The sequence below is a fragment of the Rhamphochromis longiceps genome, linkage group LG23 (assembly GCF_057381845.1).
Source record: "Rhamphochromis longiceps isolate RC_006_pf linkage group LG23, R_longiceps_female_GT1.1, whole genome shotgun sequence".
Lineage (NCBI taxonomy): Eukaryota > Metazoa > Chordata > Actinopteri > Cichliformes > Cichlidae > Rhamphochromis > Rhamphochromis longiceps.
Window position 1 is genome coordinate 9,763,323 of NC_140578.1, and position 23,202 is coordinate 9,786,524.

A 23,202-nucleotide genomic window follows, 5' to 3' on the forward strand; every position below is an offset into this window, starting at 1 on the left:
GATACGAGGAAAAAATCAAAGGAGTGAAAGGGTCAGACCCTTACGAGCACACAGAGTGGACAAAAGACGTCAGTGTGCTGCCCACTTTCACCACGCTCAGATTTATAATTACACGGTTCTTGGAGTGAGTGCATACACTCATGAAGTTTAGTAACTTCAGGTCACTGCAACAAGCCCAGGTACAGTTTACCGACGGATGGGTGCAGGACCTTGAAATGCACCGTGTAGGACGAAAGACTATTGTACGTATCATAAGTTTACCAGTCTCACAAATCGTCTTCATAAATACACATTCATTAACAGTTTATTAATAGGACCTTTGAGCTCAACGGTAATTAATTAGTAGTGGAAATAATTTCTGGTAGTGTAACAGTGTTTGTGGTATTATTCCACTTGCCACAAATATCAGTGTAATGGGGAAACAGCGCCCCCCCCCCCCCCCCCCCCCCGCTCTCAGTGTGGCTGGTTAGGTGAGGCTGGCTGCAGTAATCGCTGCCAGTCTGCCGTAGCCATACGAGAGGTGAGTTGTATTGTTCCGCACACAATATAGCTAAGTAGTACAGACACATAAAACATGTTTGATTAGCTGACGAGCACCGAGTGTAATAAGTGCTTAGTGGACACATGTCCAACACCAGTTTTATGTACTTTTCATTTGTTTATTACAGTTTTTTACAGACGCTAGGACACATTTCTCAATACTTAGGTCACGTTTGCAAAACTCCTCACACAGTGAGCACAACAGAAGTCTATGTGGGCTAAACTGAGGACCAGTTATCATTGTTTTGGCACAAAATGCATTCAATGACTACATCTCTCAAATTACATGAATCATCTTCTCACTCAGACACAACAACTGCCAAAAACCTTTGTACGGACAGGACATTTTGCATGTGCTTACATACTGTTTTCAAAACTGTTAAACTCATGGTCAAAACAATAACACAATGCAAAACTTGAAAAGACAGCAAAATCCAACGGCAATATTTTACTGAAACATATTTTAAATCTAACAATGCAGTTTAACCAGCCACAGCTGATTCTCATTGTGGATGAACATCTACACAGTTGTTACTCCTTCAATTTTTCAACTCCTTCAATTCTGGCATGCCAGAAGATTCTTTCCTAGGTGTGTTGCCCTAGATGACATAAGATGTGATGTGGATGAGAACCTGTGGCCAAATGGAGAAGACCGAGTAGATTAGCATTACTATTGTATGTGTATCAGTGGATGGTGTGTATACGAATTCTTGTATTTTGGGATTACTTAGTGCAAAAAAATAAAAATACATAAACATAAATACATGATGTCTGATTCATTCCAGTAACATATATTGAAATTATAAACAGAGATGTGTCCTTGTTTTACACAGGAAAACACTGTGTAATGCTACATGTTGTTAGTGTTTTTTAGGTCATTGTTTTGTGGGTGACAAAGTGTGTTTGTCGGCTGTCAACCTTTGCTAGTGTTCTGGAGGAATGTTTTTATTTGAGACCTGAATGAAGTGTTTTGGTAGTTGTAGTGCATTTTGAATGTGGAATGAACTGCTTTGCCAAGCTGAGGGTCAGTTAGGAGAATTGTGTGAAGAGTTTTGCAAAAGTGACCTAAGTATTGAGAAATGTGTCCTAGTGTCTGTAAAAAACTGTAATGTGTGAAACTGTATGCTAAAGCGGAATGCTAATGAGATGTTCTGCCGTAGTGTGCTGTGCGGAGTGGTGTGTGGCGAGCCTGTGCACTGATAATACACCGTTGTTTCCATTCAGGTACATAATTTGTTGTTGCTGTTATTTTATTGTATATTAGAAATTGTAATATTGCTGCAGTAATCGCTGCCAGTCTGCCGTAGCCATACGAGAGTGTGCTGTGCGGAGTGGTGTATGGCGAGCTTGTGCACTGATAATACACCGTTGTTTCCATTCAGGAAATAAAGTGGCAACGATCGATCAGAGACTCCTTGTCTTTTTAAAAACACTACACAACGCAGAGTCGAGGAGTCTGTTTGGGCCGAACTGTTGCAGCGGGATGAAGCAGAAACCGGTTACAGTAGCATTACAGAAATGTAGCAGTGACAATAATATTGTATGTTGTAATCGCAATGGACAATAAGTGATACAAAACAACTGTTTTATCCTGTGAATAAAAGTATATGTTTTTGTCAATGTACCATGGTAATAACAGAAGCGAAACACAATATTGTGTCAGGACAATTTACTATTTATGCACAATAAATAAAGGAGCATAGCGCGACAATTTCTGTTCAGCGCCAGACTTGCTTGTAACCTATATCACCAATTATGTTAAGAAAAATGACGTATTAACTACTAAAAAACTCTGACCTTTGTGGGAATGCTTGGAGCAGACTAACATGTGAGCTGGAGTGTTCTGAGACGTTATATTTGGTATATCCAGACCATCCGTCGGCTCTTACTTCGGAAACATGGCTTAAAAAATTTCTCTTCAACGACGTAATCCGATAAAAAAAAAAAAACGATCTCTTTACCCATCGGCTTCCCGTGGCTGTCATGCGACCGGCTATTGAAGTTAATAATACAACAGCTTCTTGCCATTTTTTGGGTTTCTTTTTATCGCTGTGTAACTGAGTTCAATTGAAAGCCTGCGTGCGCTAGTACCTCTTGCCACAAGTTCCCAGAATCCTTTGCGGTTTTATCCCTGAATGACGTCACATTTTCAATCTTTATCCTGGTGGGCCGGTCTCTAGTCAAAATGCCCGGGCCGATTTTTTGTCCCAGTCCAGCCTTGCATGTAAGCTAAGACTCTCTAAAGAAACAGCATTGTTGTTGTTCGGCTTTTCATTTTCGCCATTTGTTGATTCACTTGAAGAGCAAGTAACGTAATATGGGTCAAGCGATCAGTTTGATATCAATCTTTCGTGATACACCGTCATATTTACATTATTTGTACGGTACGAATGATTTGTTTTGGTACCTGGTCAAACTTAAGCTCTCCTTAGTATGGCTGGCTCCGTTTCTCCAACAGCGCACTCACAGGCAGCAGCTGCCCCGCCCTCTCACTCAGTCCTTAGTGCCTGAGCTCGGATCATACCAATATCAGGGGGAATTCACGCACAGTCGTAAATTCCCACAGTGTGCACTATGTGCTTCGAATATTGTGTGTACTTTTTGTTTTATACAGTTGTCAGCCAGGCATCTAACTATGAAAAAATTACACTCCAAAAGACCCCAGGCTTCTGACAAAACAACCCGGGCTTAAGCCCAGTAAGCCACCCCCACGCTCCGCCCCTGGTCTAAACCAATCAGAGCTAGTCAAGGGCAGGACCTCTCTGATTGGCCGTGGTCCAGTTGAACGTGCAGGTGGATAGAGAGAGGTGAGTAGCTTGAATAAAACGATAAAGCTCACAAAACTATTTCAACAACCACCAAACAGGAAATAAAACTTCAGTTACTTTTGACACAAAGGCATCTGCTGTGATGCTCACACCTCTGATGAAGTCTCACATGTATCAGTACTGATAAGTGATCAGAATTATAATATGTCTGACTGTCAAAATTGGATCGAATCAGGACCTCGTGAATCGGAATCAAATGGATTATAGAAATCAGTGACGATACCCAGCCCTAGTGAGCAGTCTAGGCCTGACAGAAGTGGATTTAGCTGTGGGTAATAAGAAAAGATGAAAAGAACTATTGATAACTTTTTTGTTAAGTTAAGGCCTGATCCGTCTGAAATTCATAGCCAGTCCTCTGACACGGAGCTATCAATCTCTGAACCCTGAAATAGCACAGTGTACCCAGAAAACACATTATATGATGGAATAAATGCACTGCCCAAATGGGTAAACACCTTTCACACATAATTGCAATTAAGAAATCAGAGCTATATAAAAGGGCAACAGGTGAACTCTTCTGTTTTGGAGGAATGGATGCTAACCAGAGGAGTGAGACTAAGAGGAGGAGGACAAGGACGATGAAGGCCAAGGAATGTAATCTCCGATGAGCTCAAAGCCACTTTGGTTGGCCATGTGGTCAACCATGGTCTAACAATAAGGGAGGCAAAGTGTACAGCCAAATTTGATCAGGTGCACTGTAGCATCCATCATCCGGACTTTCTGAAGTGAGAATAGGTAAGAAATCTTACAGTACTCAATGAGTACTTTACTGTAGCACAGTATTGCCTGTGGACTGTTCTGTAGAATGTGAAAGTAAAGTATGTGTCATGTATTTGGGAAATGTATTCCTATATTATATTCCTACATAGTAGGCCTATTCATAGTATTTTACAGTATACTATTTGTATTGCAGAGCTGAAAGCTTACCAACACGAGGTGGTCGGGAACGTCTTCTGTCTCCTGAACAGGAGAATGAAATCATTAACATGCTTCTAGAAAATAATGCCATAACAGCACAGCAAATACAAAGAAAAATAATAAAAGACAACAACATGTTTCAAAATACTGATAAGGTCAGCTTATCAACACTGGAACGTGTCCTCAGAAATAATCTGAGGATGAACCAGCTCTACAGGGTGCCATTTGAACGCAATTCAGAAAGAGTCAATGAATTGCAATACATGTGGAAGTAAGTCCCATACAATCCCACAATTAATGCATACTCTCAACAGTATATAAATTACAGTACTGTACATACGCATACTCTGATTATGCTTCACAATAGTGACCACTCCAAGTCTGTATTACGTATCATGTTTGTTTCAGAGTTGGTAACTGGTTCACTGTCCACCCACACTTTTTAGTTGTTTATCTCCCTCCATATTCTCCATTCCTCAAGCCCATTATAAGGAATCTTTTTCTGCCTGGAGATGGAAAGTGTATGACCGAAATCCACACACACATATACCCCTTCCCAAGCTATGGAAGATGCATGTGAAGATATAGCAGTTGATGCTATTCATGGCTGGATTCGCCATGCTTGGCAATATTTGCCCTGCTGATCAACCAGGGCAAACATTGCTTGTGATATGGATAAGGTGCTGTTTTCATTCAAATTCCGGTGCTTTCATTCTATTTTTTTTGTTTTCATTCAAATTCCGTTGTTTTCATTCAAATTCCGTTCTTTTCATTCAAATTCCGTTGTATTCATTCTAATTCTGTTGTTTTCATTCTAATTCCGTTGTTTTCATTCAAATTCCATTGTTTTCATTCAAAATCTGTTGTTTACTTTCAAAATCTGTTCTTTTCATTCAAATTCTATTGTTTGTTCTCAAATTCTTTTCTTTTCATTCTAATTCTGTTGCTTTCATTCAAATACTGTTCTTTTCATTCAAATTCTGTTCTTTTCATTCAAATTCGATTCTTCTTATTCTAATTCCGTTCTTTTCATTTTAATTACGTTTTGTTCATTCAAATTCCGGTGCTTTCATTCTATTTTATTTGTTTTCATTCAAATTACGTTCTTTTCATTCAAATTCCGTTGTTTTAATTCTAATTCCGTTCTTTTCATTCAAATTCCGTTGTATTCATTCTAATTCTGTTGTTTTCATTCTAATTCCGTTGTTTTCATTCAAATTCTGTTGTTTTCATTCAAATTCTGTTGCTTTTATTCAAATTCTGTTCATTTCATTCAAATTCCATTGTTTTCATTCAAAATCTGTTGTTTACTTTCAAAATCTGTTGTTTTCATTCAAGTTCTGTTCTTTTCATTCAAATTCTATTGTTTGTTCTCAAATTCTTTTCTTTTCATTCTAATTCTGTTGCTTTCATTCAAATACTGTTCTTTTCATTCAAATTCTGTTCTTTTCATTCAAATTCGATTCTTCTTATTCTAATTCCGTTCTTTTCATTTTAATTACGTTTTGTTCATTCAAATTCCGGTGCTTTCATTCTATTTTATTTGTTTTCATTCAAATTACGTTCTTTTCATTCAAATTCCGTTGTTTTAATTCTAATTCCGTTCTTTTCATTCAAATTCTCTTCTTTTCATTCTAAATCCGTTGTTTTCATTCTAATGCTGTTGTTTTTAATGCAAATGATGTTCTTCTCATTCTAATTCTACTCTTTTTATTCAAATTCTTTTGTTGTCATTCAAATGCTGTTCTTCTCATTCTAATTCTTTTCTTTTCATTTTAATTCCGTTGTTTTCATTCAAATTCCGGTGCTTTCATTCTATTTTTTGTTTTCATTCAAATTCTGTTGTTTTCATTCAAATTCTCTTCTTTTCATTCTAATTCCGTTGTTTTCATTCAAATTCTGTTGTTTTTATTCAAATGCTGTTCTTCTCATTCTAATTCTACTCTTTTTATTGAAATTCTGTAGTTTTCATTCAAATACTGTTCTTTTCATTTTAATTCCATTGTTTTCATTCAAATTCCCGTGCTTTCAATCTAACCCTTTTGTTTTCATTCAAATGCTGTTCTTTTCATTCTAATTCCATTCTTTGATTCTGTTCTTTTCATTCAAATTCTGTTCTTCTCATTCTAATTCTTTTCTTTTCATTTTAATTCCGTTGTTTTCATTCAAATTCCGGTGCTTTCATTCTATTTTTTTCTCTTTTCATTCAAATTCTGTTCTTTTCATTCAAATTCCATTCTTTTCCTTTAAATTCCATTGTTTTCATTCAAAATCTGTTCTTTTCATTCACATTCCATTGTTTTCATTCAAATTCTATTGTTTGTTCTCAAATTCTGTTCTTTTCATTTTAATTCCGTTGTTTTCATTCAAATTCCGGTGCTTTCATTCTAATTTTTTTTTGTTTTCATTCAAATTCCATTGTTTTCATTCTAATTCCATTGTTTTCATTCAAATTCCATTGTTTTCATTCTAATTCCATTGTTTTCATTCAAATTCTCTTCTTTTCATTCTAATTCCGTTGTTTTCATTCAAATTCTGTTGTTTTTATTCAAATTCTCTTCTTTTCATTCTAATTCCGTTGTTTTCATTCAAATTCTGTTGTTTTTATTCAAATGCTGTTCTTTTATTTTTAATTCCGTTGTTTTCATTCAAATTCCCGTGCTTTCAATCTAACCCTTTTGTTTTCATTCAAATTGCGTTCTTTTCATTCAAATTCCATTCTTTTCCTTTAAATTCCGTTGCTTTCATTCAAATTCTGTTCTTTTCATTCAAATTCTTTTCTTTTCATTCTAATTCTGTTCTTTTCATTCAAATTCTTTTCTTTTCATTCTAATTCTGTTGTTTTCATTCAAATTCTGTTGTTTTTATTCTAATTCCGTTGTTTACATTCAAATTCTGTTGTTTTTATTCAAATGCTGTTCTTCTCATTCTAATTCTACTCTTTTTATTCAAATTCTTTTGTTTTCATTCAAATTCTGTTCTTCTCATTCTAATTCTTTTCTTTTCATTTTAATTCCGTTGTTTTCATTCAAATTCCAGTGCTTTCATTCTATTTTTTTTTTGTTTTCATTCAAATTCCATTGTTTTCATTCAAATTCTCTTCTTTTCATTCTAATTCCGTTGTTTTCATTCAAATTCTGTTGTTTTTATTCAAATTCTCTTCTTTTCATTCTAATTCAGTTGTTTTCATTCAAATTCTGTTGTTTTTATTCAAATGCTGTTCTTTTATTTTTAATTCCGTTGTTTTCATTCAAATTCCCGTGCTTTCATTCTAATTCCTTTGTTTTCATTCAAATTAGGTCCTTTTCATTCTAATTCCGTTGTTTTCATTCAAATTCCCGTGCTTTCATTCTAATTCTTTTGTTTTCATTCAAATTGCGTTCTTTTCATTGAAATTCCATTCTTTTGATTCTAATTCTGTTGTTTTCATTCAAATTCTGTTGTTTTCATTCAAATTCTGTTGTTTTCATTCAAATTCTCTTCTTTTCATTCTAATTCCGTTGTTTTCATTCAAACGTTGTTGTTTTTATTCAAATGCTGTTCTTCTCATTCTAATTCTTTTCATTTCATTTTAATTCCGTTGTTTTCATTCAAATTCCCGTGCTTTCATTCTAATGCTTTTGTTTTCATTCAAATTGCGTTCTTTTCATTCAAATTCCATTCTTTGATTCTGTTCTTTTCATTCAAATTCCATTCTTTTCCTTTAAATTCCGTTGCTTTCATTCAAATTCTGTTGTTTTCATTCAAATTCTGTTGTTTTCATTCAAATTCTGTTGTTTTTATTCAAATGCTGTTCTTCTCATTCAAATTCTACTCTTTTTATTCAAATTCTTTTGTTTTCATTCAAATTCTGTTCTAATCATTCTAATTCTGTTCTTTTCATTTTAATTCCGTTGTTTTCATTCAAATTCTGTTCTTTTCCTTTAAATTCCATTGTTTTCATTCAAATACTGTTCTTTTCATTCAAATTGTTCTTTTCATTCTAATTCTTTTGTTTTCATTCAAAATCTGTTCTTTTCATTCACATTCCATTGTTTTCATTCAAATTCTATTGTTTGTTCTCAAATTCTGTTCTTTTCATTTTAATTCCGTTGTTTTCATTCAAATTCCGGTGCTTTCATTCTATTTTCTTTTGTTTCCATTCAAATACTGTTCTTTTCATTCAAATTCTGTAGTTTTCATTCAAATACTGTTCTTTTCATTCAAATTCTGTAGTTTTCATTCAAATACTGTTCTTTTCATTTTAATTCCGTTGTTTTCATTCAAATTCCCGTGCTTTCAATCTAACCCTTTTTTTTTCATTCAAATTCTGTTCTTTTCATTCAAATTCCATTGCTTTCATTCAAATTCTGTTCTTTTCATTCAAATTCTTTTCTTTTCATTCTAATTCTGTTGTTTTCATTCAAATTCTTTTCTTTTCATTCTAATTCTGTTGTTTTCATTCAAATTCTGTTGTTTTCATTCAAATTCTGTTCTTTTCATTCAAATTCCATTCTTTTCCTTTAAATTCCGTTGCTTTCATTCAAATTCTGTTCTTTTCATTCAAATTCTTTTCTTTTCATTCTAATTCTGTTGTTTTCATTCAAATTCTGTTGTTTTCATTCAAATTCTGTTGTTTTCATTCAAATTCTGTTGTTTTCATTCAAATTCTGTTGTTTTTATTCAAATGCTGTTCTTCTCATTCTAATTCTACTGTTTTTATTCAAATTCTTTTGTTTTCATTCAAATTCTGTTCTAATCATTCTAATTCTGTTCTTTTCATTTTAATTCCGTTGTTTTCATTCAAATTCTGTTCTTTTCATTCAAATTCCATTCTTTTCCTTTAAATTCCATTGTTTTCATTCAAATTCTATTGTTTGTTCTCAAATTCTGTTCTTTTCATTTCAATTCCGTTGTTTTCATTCAAATTCCGGTGCTTTCATTCTAATTCTTTTGTTTTCATTCAAATTGCGTTCTTTTCATTGAAATTCCATTCTTTTGATTCTAATACTGTTGTTTTCATTCAAATTCTGTCCTTTTCATTCTAATTCCGTTGTTTTCATTCAAACGTTGTTGTTTTTATTCAAATGCTGTTCTTCTCATTCTAATTCTTTTCATTTCATTTTAATTCCGTTGTTTTCATTCAAATTCCCGTGCTTTCATTCTAATGCTTTTGTTTTCATTCAAATTGCGTTCTTTTCATTCAAATTCTGTTGTTTTTATTCAAATTCTCTTCTTTTCATTCTAATTCCGTTGTTTTCATTCAAATTCTTTTGCTTTTATTCAAATGCTGTTCTTTTATTTTTAATTCCGTTGTTTTCATTCAAATTCCCGTGCTTTCAATCTAACCCTTTTGTTTTCATTCAAATTGCGTTCTTTTCATTCAAATTCCATTCTTTGATTCTGTTCTTTTCATTCAAATTCCATTCTTTTCCTTTAAATTCCGTTGCTTTCATTCAAATTCTGTTCTTTTCATTCAAATTCTGTTCTTTTCATTCTAATTCTTTTCATTTCATTTTAATTCCGTTGTTTTCATTCAAATTCCGGTGCTTTCATTCTAATGCTTTTGTTTTCATTCAAATTGCGTTCTTTTCATTCAAATTCCATTCTTTTGATTCTAATTCTGTTGTTTTTATTCAAATGCTGTTCTTTTATTTTTAATTCCGTTGTTTTCATTCAAATTCCCGTGCTTTCAATCTAACCCTTTTGTTTTCATTCAAATTGCGTTCTTTTCATTCAAATTCCATTCTTTGATTCTGTTCTTTTCATTCAAATTCCATTCTTTTCCTTTAAATTCCGTTGCTTTCATTCAAATTCTGTTCTTTTCATTCAAATTCTGTTCTTTTCATTCAAATTCTTTTCTTTTCATTCTAATTCCGTTGTTTTCATTCAAACGTTGTTGTTTTTATTCAAATGCTGTTCTTCTCATTCTAATTCTTTTCATTTCATTTTAATTCCGTTGTTTTCATTCAAATTCCCGTGCTTTCATTCTAATGCTTTTGTTTTCATTCAAATTGCGTTCTTTTCATTCAAATTCCATTCTTTTGATTCTAATTCTGTTGTTTTCATTCAAATTCTGTTGTTTTCATTCAAATTCTGTTGTTTTCATTCAAATTCTGTTGTTTTCATTCTAATTCCGTTGTTTTCATTCAAATTCTGTTGTTTTTATTCAAATGCCTTTGTTTTCATTCAAATTCTGTTGTTTTCATTCAAATGCTGTTCTTCTCATTCTAATTCTGTTCTTTTCATTTCAATTCCGTTGTTTTCATTCAAATTCCCGTGCTTTCATTCTAATTCCTTTGTTTTTATTCAAATTAGGTTCTTTTCATTCTAATTCCGTTGTTTTCATTCAAATTCCCGTGCTTTCATTCTAATTCTTTTGTTTTCATTCAAATTGCGTTCTTTTCATTCAAATTCCATTCTTTTGATTCTAATTCTGTTGTTTTCATTCAAATACAGTTCTTTCCATTCAAATTCCATTCTTTTGATTCTAATTCTTGTGTTTTCATTCAAAATCTGTTCTTTTCATTCACATTCTTTTGTTTTCATTCAAATTCGATTCTTCTCATTCTAATTCTGTTCTTTTCATTTTAATTCCGTTGTTTTCATTCAAATTCCGGTGCTTTCATTCTATTTTTTTTTTGTTTTCATTCAAATTACGTTCTTGTCATTCAAATTCCGTTGTTTTCATTCTAATTCCGTTGTTTTCATTCAAATTCTCTTCTTTTCATTCTAATTATGTTGTTTTCATTCAAATTCTGTTATTTTTATTCAAATGCTGTTCTTCTCATTCTAATTCTACTCTTTTTATCCAAATTCTGTTGTTTTCATTCAAATTCTGTTCTTTTCATTCTAATTCTACTCTTTTTATTCAAATTAATTTGTTTTCATTCTAATTCTTTTCATTCTAATTCCGTTGCTTTCATTCAAATACTGTTCTTTCATTCAAATACTGTTCTTTTCATTCAAATTCTGTTCTTTTCATTCACATTCTTTTGTTTTCATTCAAATTCGATTCTTCTCATTCTAATTCTGTTCTTTTCATTTTAATTGCGTTGTTTTCATTCAAATGCCGGTGCTTTCATTCTAATTCCTTTGTTTTCATTCAAATTCTCTTCTTTTCATTCTAATTCCTTTGTTTTCATTCAAATTCTCTTCTTTTCATTCTAATTCCGTTGTTTTCATTCAAATTCTGTTGTTTTCATTCAAATGCTGTTCTTCTCATTCTAATTCTCCTCTTTTCATTTTAATTTCGTTTTTTTCATTCAAATTCCCTGTGCTTTCATTCTAATGCTTTTGTTTTCATTAAAATTGCATTCCTTTCATTCAAATTGCATTCTTTTCATTCTTATTCTTTTGTTTTCATTCAAATTCTGCTCTTTTCATTCAAATTCTATTGTTTGTTTTCAAATTCTGTCCTTTTCATTCTAATTCCTTTGTTTTCATTCAAATTCTCTTCTTTTCATTCTAATTCCGTTGTTTTCATTCAAATTCTGTTGTTTTCATTCAAATGCTGTTCTTCTCATTCTAATTCTGTTCTTTTCATTTTAATTCCGTTGTTTTCATTCAAATTCCCGTGCTTTCATTCTAATGCTTTTCTTTTCATTCAAATTCCATTCTTTTCATTCTAATTCTTTTTTTCATTCAAATTCTGTTCTTTTCCTTTAAATTCCGTTGCTTTCATTCAAATTCTGTTCTTTTCATTCTAATTCTTTTGTTTTCATTCAAAATCTGTCCTTTTCATTCACATTCGATTCTTCTCATTCTATTTCTGTTCTTTTCATTTTAATTCCGTTGTTTTCATTCAAATTCTGTTGTTTTTATTCCATTTCTTTTTTAAGGAGCTGTTCGCAACTCTACTAACTAACCTTATGAATAAAATAAAGTTCACTACCAGTAACATCATAGCACCCACCCAGCTGTACTGTATAAAAACTCTGTCAAGCTGGCTAGAACGCAGTACGAGTTATTGTAACTGACGGTAAAAAGTCAGCACAACGAAAATAAACTCCACCTAAACTTGGTATATATCTGACCCAGATAGACTGCAGGTCATAACTTCTTACCTGAAGTTCAGTTCACCTGACACTCGGACCGGCGGCTGCCTCGGGTCTCTCCTCCTGCCTCACCTTCCCTCATCCACCTGCTGGCCTCTGTGGAAGCCCCACCATAGACACCACCAAACAACTGAGTTATTTTTACACATCGACCTGCATCTGGCCAATCCACCACCTCTCATTGTTCATGCCATTACAAAAAAAATAAAAAATAAGTCACCGGGCATATGCCCGGTATGCCCGATGGCCAGTCCAGCTATGTTTACCTGCAACCAAATCTGCAGCTCCATACAGCAATGTTACGACTTACGGTGTGTTCACACCGAACGCGATGGACGCGAATAAAACGCCCCAAACGCCCCTAATTTGACGCGTGTACATTCGCGTCTCAACGCGTGTCCAAGAAAAATCCATCGCGCGTCAAAATATCATATTTTGACGCGCGTGAACCGGAAATGTGGGAGGAATGTGGGAGGGAGTTGTGCCAGACCGGTATCTTTGCAAGATGGCAGCTATCGAGCTAGCGCTTGAAGAGAGAGTCTCCCTTCTCTATGTACTGTGGAGAGCAGAGCAGCAGCGTAAAAGACGTCCTCGCCGTACCTGGGTCCATCAGGTCCTCCAGAGGCATGAGCAGTTTGGTGAGTTTCACCACTTGCTCCAGGAGCTGCGCCTGGATGACGGCCGATTCCAGCGCTATCACCGTCGGCCAGTTTGAGGACCTGCTTTCCCTCGTCGGTCCCAGCATTGCCCGCCTAGACACCAACTACAGACGCTCAATCCCACCTGCAGAGCGCCTGTCCGTCTGCCTGAGGTTAGTAAAACTATTTAATACGGTAGTCCTTTATTGATATCTGTGCTAATATGCTAATCCATCCAGTTATACACTGCTAACATGGATGTGCTATGCTAACAGTGAATGCTGTCGGTGTTTACTGAAAGCAAACTGTGGTACAGAGACGACTCTTTATAATATTTCTAGTGATACTCAGAAGGTCTCATCAAGTCCCGATTTAATTCGATTTATGCTGTTATCAGTGTTTGAATGATAGCATGGCTGTGGTGTCACATCAATGTATGCGCTCGGTGTTTGCTGATATCAAACTGTAGCATTAGGACCACTGAGTTAACCTTTGTAGTGATACTCACTCCTTTTTATTTAGACCTGGTTTGATTCTGGGATAGTTGAATATTTGTATATAATCCCTGCAGCTGTCAGACTCTATAGCATGGGTCACAGCCTTTATTAAAACAGAGTTAGATAAAACTGTGAACAGTTTGGTTCATCTCTAGTTACATGGTTCTATCTTGATAAGCTGTCTTATCACAGATTAATTTTTCAAAAATATTAATGATTTAAGCAAGGAAAGGGCTACATGTCAACATACAACTCTTTATTTCTATTAATGTCTCACTTCATTCCTACCTGATTGACATGTTTAGGAATTATGAGTGATTGGCTCACTGTAGTTGTGAAAGTTGCTACCAATCAAATTATGATATGTTAAAGTTAAAACAAAACACAACTGTTTTAGATATTATGTAATATACATTTTGTAATTATCCTTATAATTACAAAATGTTTTATGTAAGATTTAAGTTTTGTGATTTATATCTGACATCACAAAAGTATTTTGGAATTTGAATAATGTATTTTGTAACTGCAGTACACATAATACTGATTTTGAACAATTTTGTCCAGGTTCCTTGTCACCGGGGACTCCTTCAGGACCATCGCGTTCAGTTTCAGAGTCGGTGTGTCCACGGTGAGCCAGATCACCCCCCGGGCAGCGACGTCCATCTGGGACTGTCTAGTGGACGACTTCATGGCTGTGCCTTCACCTGGAGACTGGCGGTCCATCACAGAGGGATTCCAGGAGCGCTGGAACTTTCCTCTGTGCTGTGCAGCTCTGGATGGGAAGCACATCCAGACAAAGGCACCCCATATATCATATAGGAGACACACACATTGATATACACTAAATATTCATTTCATTTCTTTTTTGTGGTGCCCAAATTGATGCACCTGCTTGATTTTGTTTAAACAATTATTGCACACTTTCTGTAAATCCAGTAAACTTCTTTTCACTTCTCAAATATCACTGTGTGTGTCTCCTGTATGATATTTAACTGACATTTTTTATTGTAACAACCAACGATTTATACAGGAAAATAATGTCTATTAACAAGGTTGCCCAAACTTCTGCATCCCACTGTATCAGTATATTTTGTCATTAGTATAATATGAAATAAATTCTACATGTGTCAAGTCGTGTGCCAACATTTGCTGTGTAGTAGAACTGAGACATTAGTCATTATAAACATTTATTTGAAATAATATTAAAAGTCTCAAACAGAAAAACATTAAACATAAATATATAAAATATAAGAATTTACAGAGAGACAGGAATAAAAAGGACCAGCTGCTCTCCAGAGCAGGAACAAGGCTGAGGAGGAAATGCTCCATTGGAGACTGGTGTGGCCTCTTCAGGGACTCCAGGGTGGCCAGCTCCACCGCCGATGGACCGTCCTGGGACCCGTCCCTCATCTGCCTCGGAGCCGTCCTCCTCTGTGGGCCTGTAAAACAGCACAAAACACAAAGAAATGAGAAGGCTGCTACTAGATTTTAATTTCAACATTGAAAAAAAAAAAAAAAAAACAATAACAGGATATAATCAGATTGGTTGTAGATATTTAGTAAAGGTGATCACAAGGGAATCCCACCGACTAAAAAGGTATCAGTGCTTGCTGTACATATCTGTGGGTGCAGCAGCAGGAGCTCAGGGACTGGGGATGCTCTGCTGCAGAATCAGTTGGTTCTATCAATACAGTATTAAATGTTAACAGGTTCGATATAATAATCGTAGAGTAGACAGTGGTCCCTCATTTATTGCAGGGGTTCTCAGAATAACTAGCCCCTGGTCACAGTTCTCACAATTGATTCTCAAAGTGCAAACCTTTGTAGATTGCAAAACGTAAAAGTATTATTATGCCGCGGTTTGTCTTCATCTGCCCGCCACTTTCGTGCGCCTTTTTCCCTCACGGTGCAGGTGTCTATTTCCGAATGAGGCTCATAGTTATGGGTGTTTTTGTGCTGTTTTTTCTATTGGACGCGATGGTTATCAAAACCAAACGTGATAAATTTGGCAAGCGCAGGAGATTTGTCAATCAGGCTGCAGAATGCAATGCTGTACTGTGCAATAAAAAATCAGCGAAAAAGCAAAGCAGTGACGGATGAACAGCGGGACCACTGTGTGCTGTTTATTAATAAACAATAAAATATATTCCTAAATGACAACATGCATAAAAGCAGAACGGTATTTGTACGTCAGTGGGAAAATAGCGGTGGCTTGCTAGCTTTTGTGCGGCTTCCCCGGGTCAGTGAAAACTTTCAAAAGAGAAATGAATGAACTTACCAGGTTGCCCGATCTCTTCACATATCTTCCTCCAAGCTCGGTCCTTTTTATTCCTGTCTCGGTACTGAAAGCAGCTGGTGTTGTACAGCTCCGAGTTGTTTGCTACCGCATTGATTAGCCTTCCCCTCCATTGAAGTATGAAAGGCTTTGGCTGGATCTGCCCCTTTGACCTAGGTAACAGCCACGTCACCAGGCTCCTGATTGGTTGTCGCGGCGCGATTTGACGCTGGAGTTCAGATTTTTCCAACTCGAGCGGTAGACGCGAAAACGCGCCTATGCACAAAATGCAACACAAAAACTCACGCGCGTGGTTTTATTCGCGAGTCAAACGCGCCAGACGCGCTACACTGACGCGCGTTTCACGCGTTTTCGCGACGCAAATCTGCTTCCGAATTTTCGCGGGACCCGCAATCGCGCGTCATCGCGCCTTTCCATTGACTTTACATGTAAACCTGACGCTCTATTCGCGTCCATCGCGTTCGGTGTGAACACACCGTTAGATTATATCTTATAACTCATAACTCTTATGTTAGCTGCCCTCAGTAGCATACTGTCTGATATATTCCACGGCTGCAATAATTCTTTAAGTGTTATTCTTTCCTTGGGATTCTAATTTCACCGAAGTTTACTAAACTCAACAAACTTAATATTACTTACCGGGACATTTATTCTGTCCTCATTTTCTTTCACCGAAAAATTGTTTCCTGCAGTGCCGTCTTTCGTGCTTGGCTCTCCTACCTTTGCTAATGTGATGCACATAGCGCAGAAACCGATGCTACATTCACTTACACTCGGATATCTGAGCTTCACCGTAAAAACATAATCGTACATTTGATATTTGATTGAATTTTATTGTTTTGCCTTTGGGGTGGCACCTGGGGTGGCCAGTCTGGTTGGGGGGTGGGGGGGGGGGGTGGCCTGTGCCCCCCAGGCCACCCCGCTGGACACGCCACTGAGCAAAGACTAAAAGGGAAAAAAAAAAAGAAACAGGGCAGGGTTCGGTGGTTGAATCATCCGTCCCCACCAATGCCAAAACCAAATCTACGCCCTTGCCCTCACTACACACTTTATACACTTTTCTCAGACAGGCATGACCATTTTCACACTCTTCTCTCTTGTTTAAACACCCTCAAAGGTGAAACCTTGGTAGAAAAATAAGTCCAGTATTATAGAATGAAACCAAAGGCACCCACAGTTGCCTTTGACGGTGCAAAACGTTTCATCGACATTGTTGTGTTTGTTGGGGAGAAAACAAACATACAATAATGCACTTCAGAGTCACACTACTAGCGATCGAAGATTTATGTAAATTGGACAAGCTGAACTCATTCTGTACTGTACCACGGCACGAGATTGATTGACAATCAATGATCTACAGCCAATCAGGACGGAGAACACAATGCGCTTTAAAAAAATAAAATAAAATAAATCATGCAAAATTGCACACACAAAAAAAAAAAAATCCGCGAAACACCGATTCCGCGAAAGGTGAATCGCGAGGGACCACTGTATAATATTGCAATTAAATGTTATTTCCCCGCAACTGCTGGTGGCACTGTTTTCTTGTTTGGAAACTGTAGTAAGAGTCGGAGAAGAAGAAGAAGAAGAAGAAGAGTGCCATCGCGGAGCTGTTTCCGGTGCTACGTGTAAACAAAGCCTGTTAGCGGCTCCGTTAGCGGCTTCGTGAGGACGGACCGGCGGAAATCAGAATCCGCGGATTCGGTTACGAGAAAGTGGGTGATGGAGTGAGCAGAGCCGGCGGGATGTCCATGGAAGACCCGTTCTTCGTCGTCAAAGGGTCAGAACCGCGTCGCTAACACAGGGCTAGCAGCTAACATTAGCCTGCGGACAGGTGATAGCTGATCCATAATCGATCTGATCGTTGATCTGTTTCCGTCAATAGTGAGACCGACGTGTGTGCCGGAGCAGATTCACGGCAACTAACGTGCTAACGTTAACATAAACGTGTCTTCACAGTTAGTTTATTAGCATGTTAGCCTGTTAGCTTTGTGTGTTTTTTATCAGATTAAAGTTTTAGGAGGTGTTTTAGACCGTCTGTGTGTACCACGATGATGATGATGAGAAAGAGTGAGAGACTCTATTTAGATCAAATTTACCAGCTTCTGTTTGGAGCAGGTGGAATGAAGCTGAAACAGCAACAATTAAAATAATATAATAATAACATTTGGATAGGCGACAGAGAATTAATGAATGAGTGGGTGAATAATAATAATATTGTTATTAATAGTAATGATGACATTTCCAGATAGGTGTATGTTTATCAGAGAGTCACAGACCTCCTGTATGTTGTGGAGGTGAAGCAGTTTGTGCAGCAGGCGAGATCAGGATGATCCGTGGTGGAGAACACTTTGTGCACTGGCTTCGTTTCCACCACAGCTTTATAGTGTCTGCAGCCAATCGCAGAACGCTCTCCTGATCACTTTCTATGGTCTCTTGGTGTCTCCAACTTTTATGATGCTCCTCCTCAGTGATCTGTGAGGGGTGTGGTGTGTGTTCTCTCATGATGTTCCCAATGAATCCCAAAGTGAACTGTGTCTCCTTGAACGTATAAACCACCACACAGCAGCAACTGCATCATGTTAAATGAAAGTGACCTCCATGATGATTGTATAATACACTGTGCAAACTTCAGAGGCTTAAGACGTTTTCACCTCTGATCTCAGGTGGGCGAGGCTGGCCTCTCAAGCACCTTAATCACTTGTCACATGAGGGAACACCTGTATCTCCTCCTGATTCACACACAGGACCACAGCTTGTGCTTATATCGCTTCTGATTTCAGCCTGTTTGAACGTTACAGATGAGATGTTTGATTTTATTGATCAGTGATATATAACCTGTTTACAGGTGTAACATTACTTCACCCTAATAGGTTCCTTTCTATAAGTAGCTTTTTGTTTTGACATAATCAGTTCCTTCACATGTTTTCTTCTTTTTCATATTTTGCATGGAGAATGGGGGACATGGCAGAGTACAGATAGTGAGCCATGTGATTTTAAAAACATTTTGATTCCTTGGCTCTGTAAAATAACAACCGGGTGGCTGTGCAGATTTGACTGAAATTGTTGCTGGACATTTAAACATTGATCAGTAAACGATCCATAAAGTTGACCCTCCAGTTTTGTATTTATTTAGTTTTCCAGTTACCTTACGTCACATGAAAACACCCTGCAGCAGATAGACCTGGTTCTGTTTCTGGTTTGTGCTATTAAGGTTCCTCTGAAGCTCAACTTCACCTGTTTGTTTTTTTGTTTTTGTTTTGTTTTTTTAGCGAGGTGCAGAAAGCAGTCAACGCTGCTCAGAGCCTCCATCATAGATGGAGCGAACTGATGGTGGAGGGAGGCGGAGCCTCCAAGGAGGAGATAGACTGGACGACCAATGAGCTGAGGAACAGCCTGCGCTCCATCGAGTGGGACCTAGAGGACCTTGACGAGACAATCAATATCCTTCAAATGTGAAGCCAGCAGAAACACGCACAGGTGTATATACAGGCGTACTGGAAAGGTGAATACAGTTTTATGATTAGAGCATCTGATATTGGCTGATTCGTTCAGCTGTGGAAAAAGAAAGAATGAAGAAGAAGAGGAGATGTGTATCACCTCAAAACCCTGGACAGTGAAGACAGTTTTGTTTGTAAATCTTCACATAGACCTGGTGCACAAGGTGAGATGGAGCAATTTGATTGGTTCATAAATGGTTAGAGTCTGTTTGATGACAATTTAATGAAGAAGAGGAGGGTTAACAGACTCCTCCCCTCCCACTGCATCTGAAGCTGCTGATTGACACCCGTTTCCTCGTACATGCTGAGAGCAGATCAATCAATTAGTAATCATTAATTACATATTTACAAACACTGAAATTGGCTCCAGTCAATCACTGATTGTGAAGACAGAGTAAGTGATCGTGTTGAATTTATTAGAACAGGTCCCTCTTCTATGGAACCAGCTTCTAGTTTTGATTCAGGAGACAGACACTATTTCTACTTTTAAGATTAGGGTTAGGCTTCAAACTTTTCTTTTTGCTTCTCTGGCTCTGTTCCACAGCATGGTTCTGTCTTCATCCCCTCATCCCTAACTGATCTCTCAGAAGGCCACCCCTCACTGAGCATGGTTCTGCTGGAGGTTTCCTTCTGTTAAAAGGAAGAAACCTCCACCTTTCTACTGTCGCCAAGTGCGTGCACATAGGTCGTCTGATTGTTGGGTTTTTTTCAGTTTTCTCGGGCCTTTACCTAACCTAACACTATAAAGCAACTGTTGTTGTGATTTTTCGTCATTAACTTCAGCTAATATATTAAAATGTGTTTCTTATTTTGTTAAATATGCTCTCTGAGCTGAACTAGGTTTTACTTTCATCTTTAGCATGCATTAGGGGGCTACATGCCACCCCTGAGTTGAGGTCACGTCACCAACATTGTCATTATGTAACATGTTTTATATGAAAATAAGATAATTCTTCTTAACGGTAAGTTTACGTATTGTCGAGTCGAACCCAAAGAAGTTCAACCTGGATGCTGCCGAGCTGTCTAAGAGGAAGGCCTTCATCAACAGCATGCGGGTTGCCGTCAAGGTAACTTTATTGACAACAGGAGATCAATGGCTCAGACAGAAGGACCCAGTCATATTCTAATAATTTACAAGGTAGATCGTTCAGGTGATTGATTACCTGAGATGTCCAGAATTGATCGATTTGATTTGCTGCTGTGTTTGTTTTGCAGGAAATGAAAGCTCAGATGTCGATTCCACCTGCTGCTTCTGACCGAAAGAACAAACAGGTAACTGTCACACCTGCCTATGGGTGATCCATTACCCGAGACTGCAGAACCTTCAGGGCACCACAAGATCTCAGTTGGATCCTCTTGGGGTCCTCCTGTATACCTGGTCTTGGTGCACGTGTAACTGTTGTTGTGACCTTCAGGCTCTGCTGGGTGAACGTGGTGCTCAGGGCCCCATATGGCAGCCTGGTGCAGATAAGTACAGCCGACTGGACCACCAGCTACAGAACGCTAACTCTCAGATCATCGAGGAACAGCAGGTCCAGCAGCAGGTACAAGAACACCTGAGAAACCTAAACAAGTTTTCCACCTTTACAATGCCGCTAAAGTGTTTCCTGTCTCTGATAGCTGATTGCGGAGCAGCAGGATGAGCAGCTGGAACTTGTGTCGGGAACCATCGGAGTCCTGAAGAACATGTCGGAGCGAATCGGCATGGAGCTGGATGAGCAGGCCGTGTAAGAACCGAGTGTAGTAAGAGGGGTGGGTGGGAACGTCATGTGACTACAAAATGTCAGAGTGGTAAAGGTGATTCGGTAAACTAAAGTTCCTGTGATCCCTATGTCGGTGCTTTCTCAAAGGCATTATGTTTGTTTTTGTTGTTGTGTTTTTTTTTATGTGACGATTAAAGGTCACTTCCTGTTCTTGCTCCTCACCATAGCGGCTCATTGTCTGCTCTTTTGTATATGAAAAAGCTTCAGACAGCTTTTAGTTTCTGATATAGTAATTTCCAAATAAAATTTAATTGAACTGGAACTTTATTTGGCCTGTAATAAGCAAAGAGGTGAGGGGGGAGTGGAGGCACCTGTCAGAGACTTACTGATGTCCTTCCTGCAGGATGTTGGATGACTTTGGCCATGAGATGGACAACACTCAGTCCAAACTGGACAACGTAATGAAGAAGCTCGCCAAGGTGTCCCACATGACCAGCGGTAATCTGCCCAACAGCACATGAAACAAGATATGAGTTAACTCAGAGGGGTGGGCAGGGTTTTAGATGTTCAGAGCTGATGAATCAGAAATGATCAATTAGGGCAGGAAATTTTGTAGCTTTAAGCTGATTTGGATTTATTGATGATGATGATGGAATTATTGATCTTGCTGTAGTTCTTCCCTCTGCGGATTGAACTGAGCTGGAGTCAGTGTGACTACCTGTATTAATGAGGTGCACTCACCTGTACTCATCTTATTAACTCTGTGTGTTTGCAGATCGTCGTCAGTGGTGTGCCATCGGCGTGCTGCTTACCATCCTCTTCATCATCATTCTCCTTTTCTTTATACTCTGATCAATGCCTCCACCTATCGACATGAAATCTTAATCCCGTTTACTGGACTCCATTTATACTCTACTGAACATTCTTTGGACTGTGCTGAACTTTATTTAGACTCTAATGGACTCTTCCTGCTGATCGGGAGTGAACAGCACTTTTGGTTCCTTGAGTGTTTAACTGTTAGAACCACCTCAGAGGTCAAAGGTCATGTTTGGTGTGGTTTTGATTGGTTGTTCTTTTTATTTAAAACTGAAAATAACAAGTTTCACTCGAGTTTAATGTGGACTTATTCTGCTCCTTTGCACAGTAGCTTTGCGTGAGTCACAGCTCAAAGTAATCCTTCTTTTATTTGATACTAGGCCTTGGTGCAGCCCCTCAATTTATCCTCCAACACTTCAAGACAGTCTTATTGGCTGCCCCTCATAAACAGAAGGTATGAACAGCAGGTGGGTGGGGCTTCTATCCTCTCTCTGTGGCATCTTCCAGATTCAAGAATAGAAAAAATGTTGAGAGCAGTCTGAGCTCTTGGCTCACAGGGAAAACTATATCCTCCTGAGAAACAAGGAAAAAGGAATCTTTTTGTGATTTCCTTCCTTTTTGGAGCTAAAAGAGGCCACCCAGACACATGAGATCTCAATGGAAAGCCCAGGATGTCCTCTATTTAGTACGTCAGGACTTAGTAGGGTAGAACAAATAATTCAAAACATATAGACCAAAAACAAATGTACATTAGAGAGGAAATGATGAATAGGCTGGTTCTCAGGAGGGTATGCACTGTGACCTAATTATTAGAAACTTTAATACAAACATCCGTCACAGGAGCAGGAGACACACGACAGGAAGTGAGGAGAGCAGGTCCACTTTAAAGACACTTTTATCCAGTTGTGTTGAATACTAATTTTAATTTAACTCACATTTAGTTCAGTTCAAACTGGTTTAGTTCAGTTTGAACTTCATGGCAGTACTTTACAGCTAAAGTAGAAACACTAAAATTCCTGTTTTGTTTTTTGACTGAAACCGTTTTATTTTGTTGTCTTTTTTATTTCTGTTTCCTGTATTTATCACATGTGCAGCATATTGAGTGACTTATTGACCTGTGGATGACTTCCTGTGGCTCCTTTAGTGTACTATTCTGAAGGCTGGTGAGCAAGTTAGTTAAAACATGAAAATGGATGACGGCAGCAACAGCCAGTCACATTGTCCTAGATATCGGGTTTATGGTACGGCGTGACGGTGGCAATTCTCCTGGGGCCGCTAAAATGTTTCCTGAATAAATGATCTCAGTGTTCTGATGTCTGACTGAAACGCAAAACAAACTGAAATAAAGATTGTGACAAACCTAAAATTTCACCTGCTTTTACACTAAAGATTAACCAGACTGCTCATGTTTCCGCAAAACTTTATTCCTC

The 23,202-nt window shown here is 37.5% G+C and overlaps 2 protein-coding genes and 2 long non-coding RNA genes across 4 annotated transcripts; 2 read left to right on the top strand and 2 right to left on the bottom strand.

The window, feature by feature from the left end:
- Window positions 1–496: 496 nt before the first annotated feature.
- Window positions 497–16,466, bottom strand: LOC146641289 (uncharacterized). The gene is made up of 4 exons (XR_014909693.1): window positions 16,393–16,466; window positions 12,332–12,418; window positions 4,296–4,328; window positions 497–1,172 (listed from the first exon to the last, which is right to left on the bottom strand). It is a non-coding gene; the product is annotated as an uncharacterized LOC146641289 (long non-coding RNA).
- LOC146641290 (uncharacterized) lies at window positions 12,816–14,588 on the top strand. Its single transcript, XM_085399132.1, has 2 exons — window positions 12,816–13,133; window positions 14,022–14,588. The coding sequence occupies exons 1-2, from the start codon at window positions 12,874–12,876 to the stop codon at window positions 14,290–14,292; spliced, it is 531 nt and encodes a 176-aa protein (XP_085255258.1). The 5' UTR covers window positions 12,816–12,873; the 3' UTR covers window positions 14,293–14,588.
- Window positions 14,632–15,975, bottom strand: LOC146641291 (uncharacterized). The gene is made up of 2 exons (XR_014909692.1): window positions 15,736–15,975; window positions 14,632–14,896 (listed from the first exon to the last, which is right to left on the bottom strand). It is a non-coding gene; the product is annotated as an uncharacterized LOC146641291 (long non-coding RNA).
- An 868-nt stretch (window positions 16,467–17,334) lies between the features above and the next one.
- On the top strand, window positions 17,335–23,167 carry stx6 (syntaxin 6). Its single transcript, XM_085397695.1, has 8 exons — window positions 17,335–17,533; window positions 19,026–19,195; window positions 20,226–20,320; window positions 20,469–20,525; window positions 20,669–20,797; window positions 20,874–20,980; window positions 21,360–21,454; window positions 21,732–23,167. The coding sequence occupies exons 1-8, from the start codon at window positions 17,499–17,501 to the stop codon at window positions 21,806–21,808; spliced, it is 765 nt and encodes a 254-aa protein (XP_085253821.1). The 5' UTR covers window positions 17,335–17,498; the 3' UTR covers window positions 21,809–23,167.
- Window positions 23,168–23,202: the final 35 nt, after the last annotated feature.

Coding starts and splice junctions, on each gene's coding strand:
- LOC146641290 (XM_085399132.1), top strand. CDS start 12,874: ATGTACTGTGGAGAGCAGAGCAGCAGCGTAAAAGACGTCCTCGCCGTA. Junction 13,134..14,021: donor CGCCTGTCCGTCTGCCTGAG/GTTAGTAAAACT, acceptor AATTTTGTCCAG/GTTCCTTGTCACCGGGGACT.
- stx6 (XM_085397695.1), top strand. CDS start 17,499: ATGTCCATGGAAGACCCGTTCTTCGTCGTCAAAGG. Junction 20,798..20,873: donor AACAGCAGGTCCAGCAGCAG/GTACAAGAACAC, acceptor TGTCTCTGATAG/CTGATTGCGGAGCAGCAGGA. Junction 20,981..21,359: donor GAGCTGGATGAGCAGGCCGT/GTAAGAACCGAG, acceptor TCCTTCCTGCAG/GATGTTGGATGACTTTGGCC.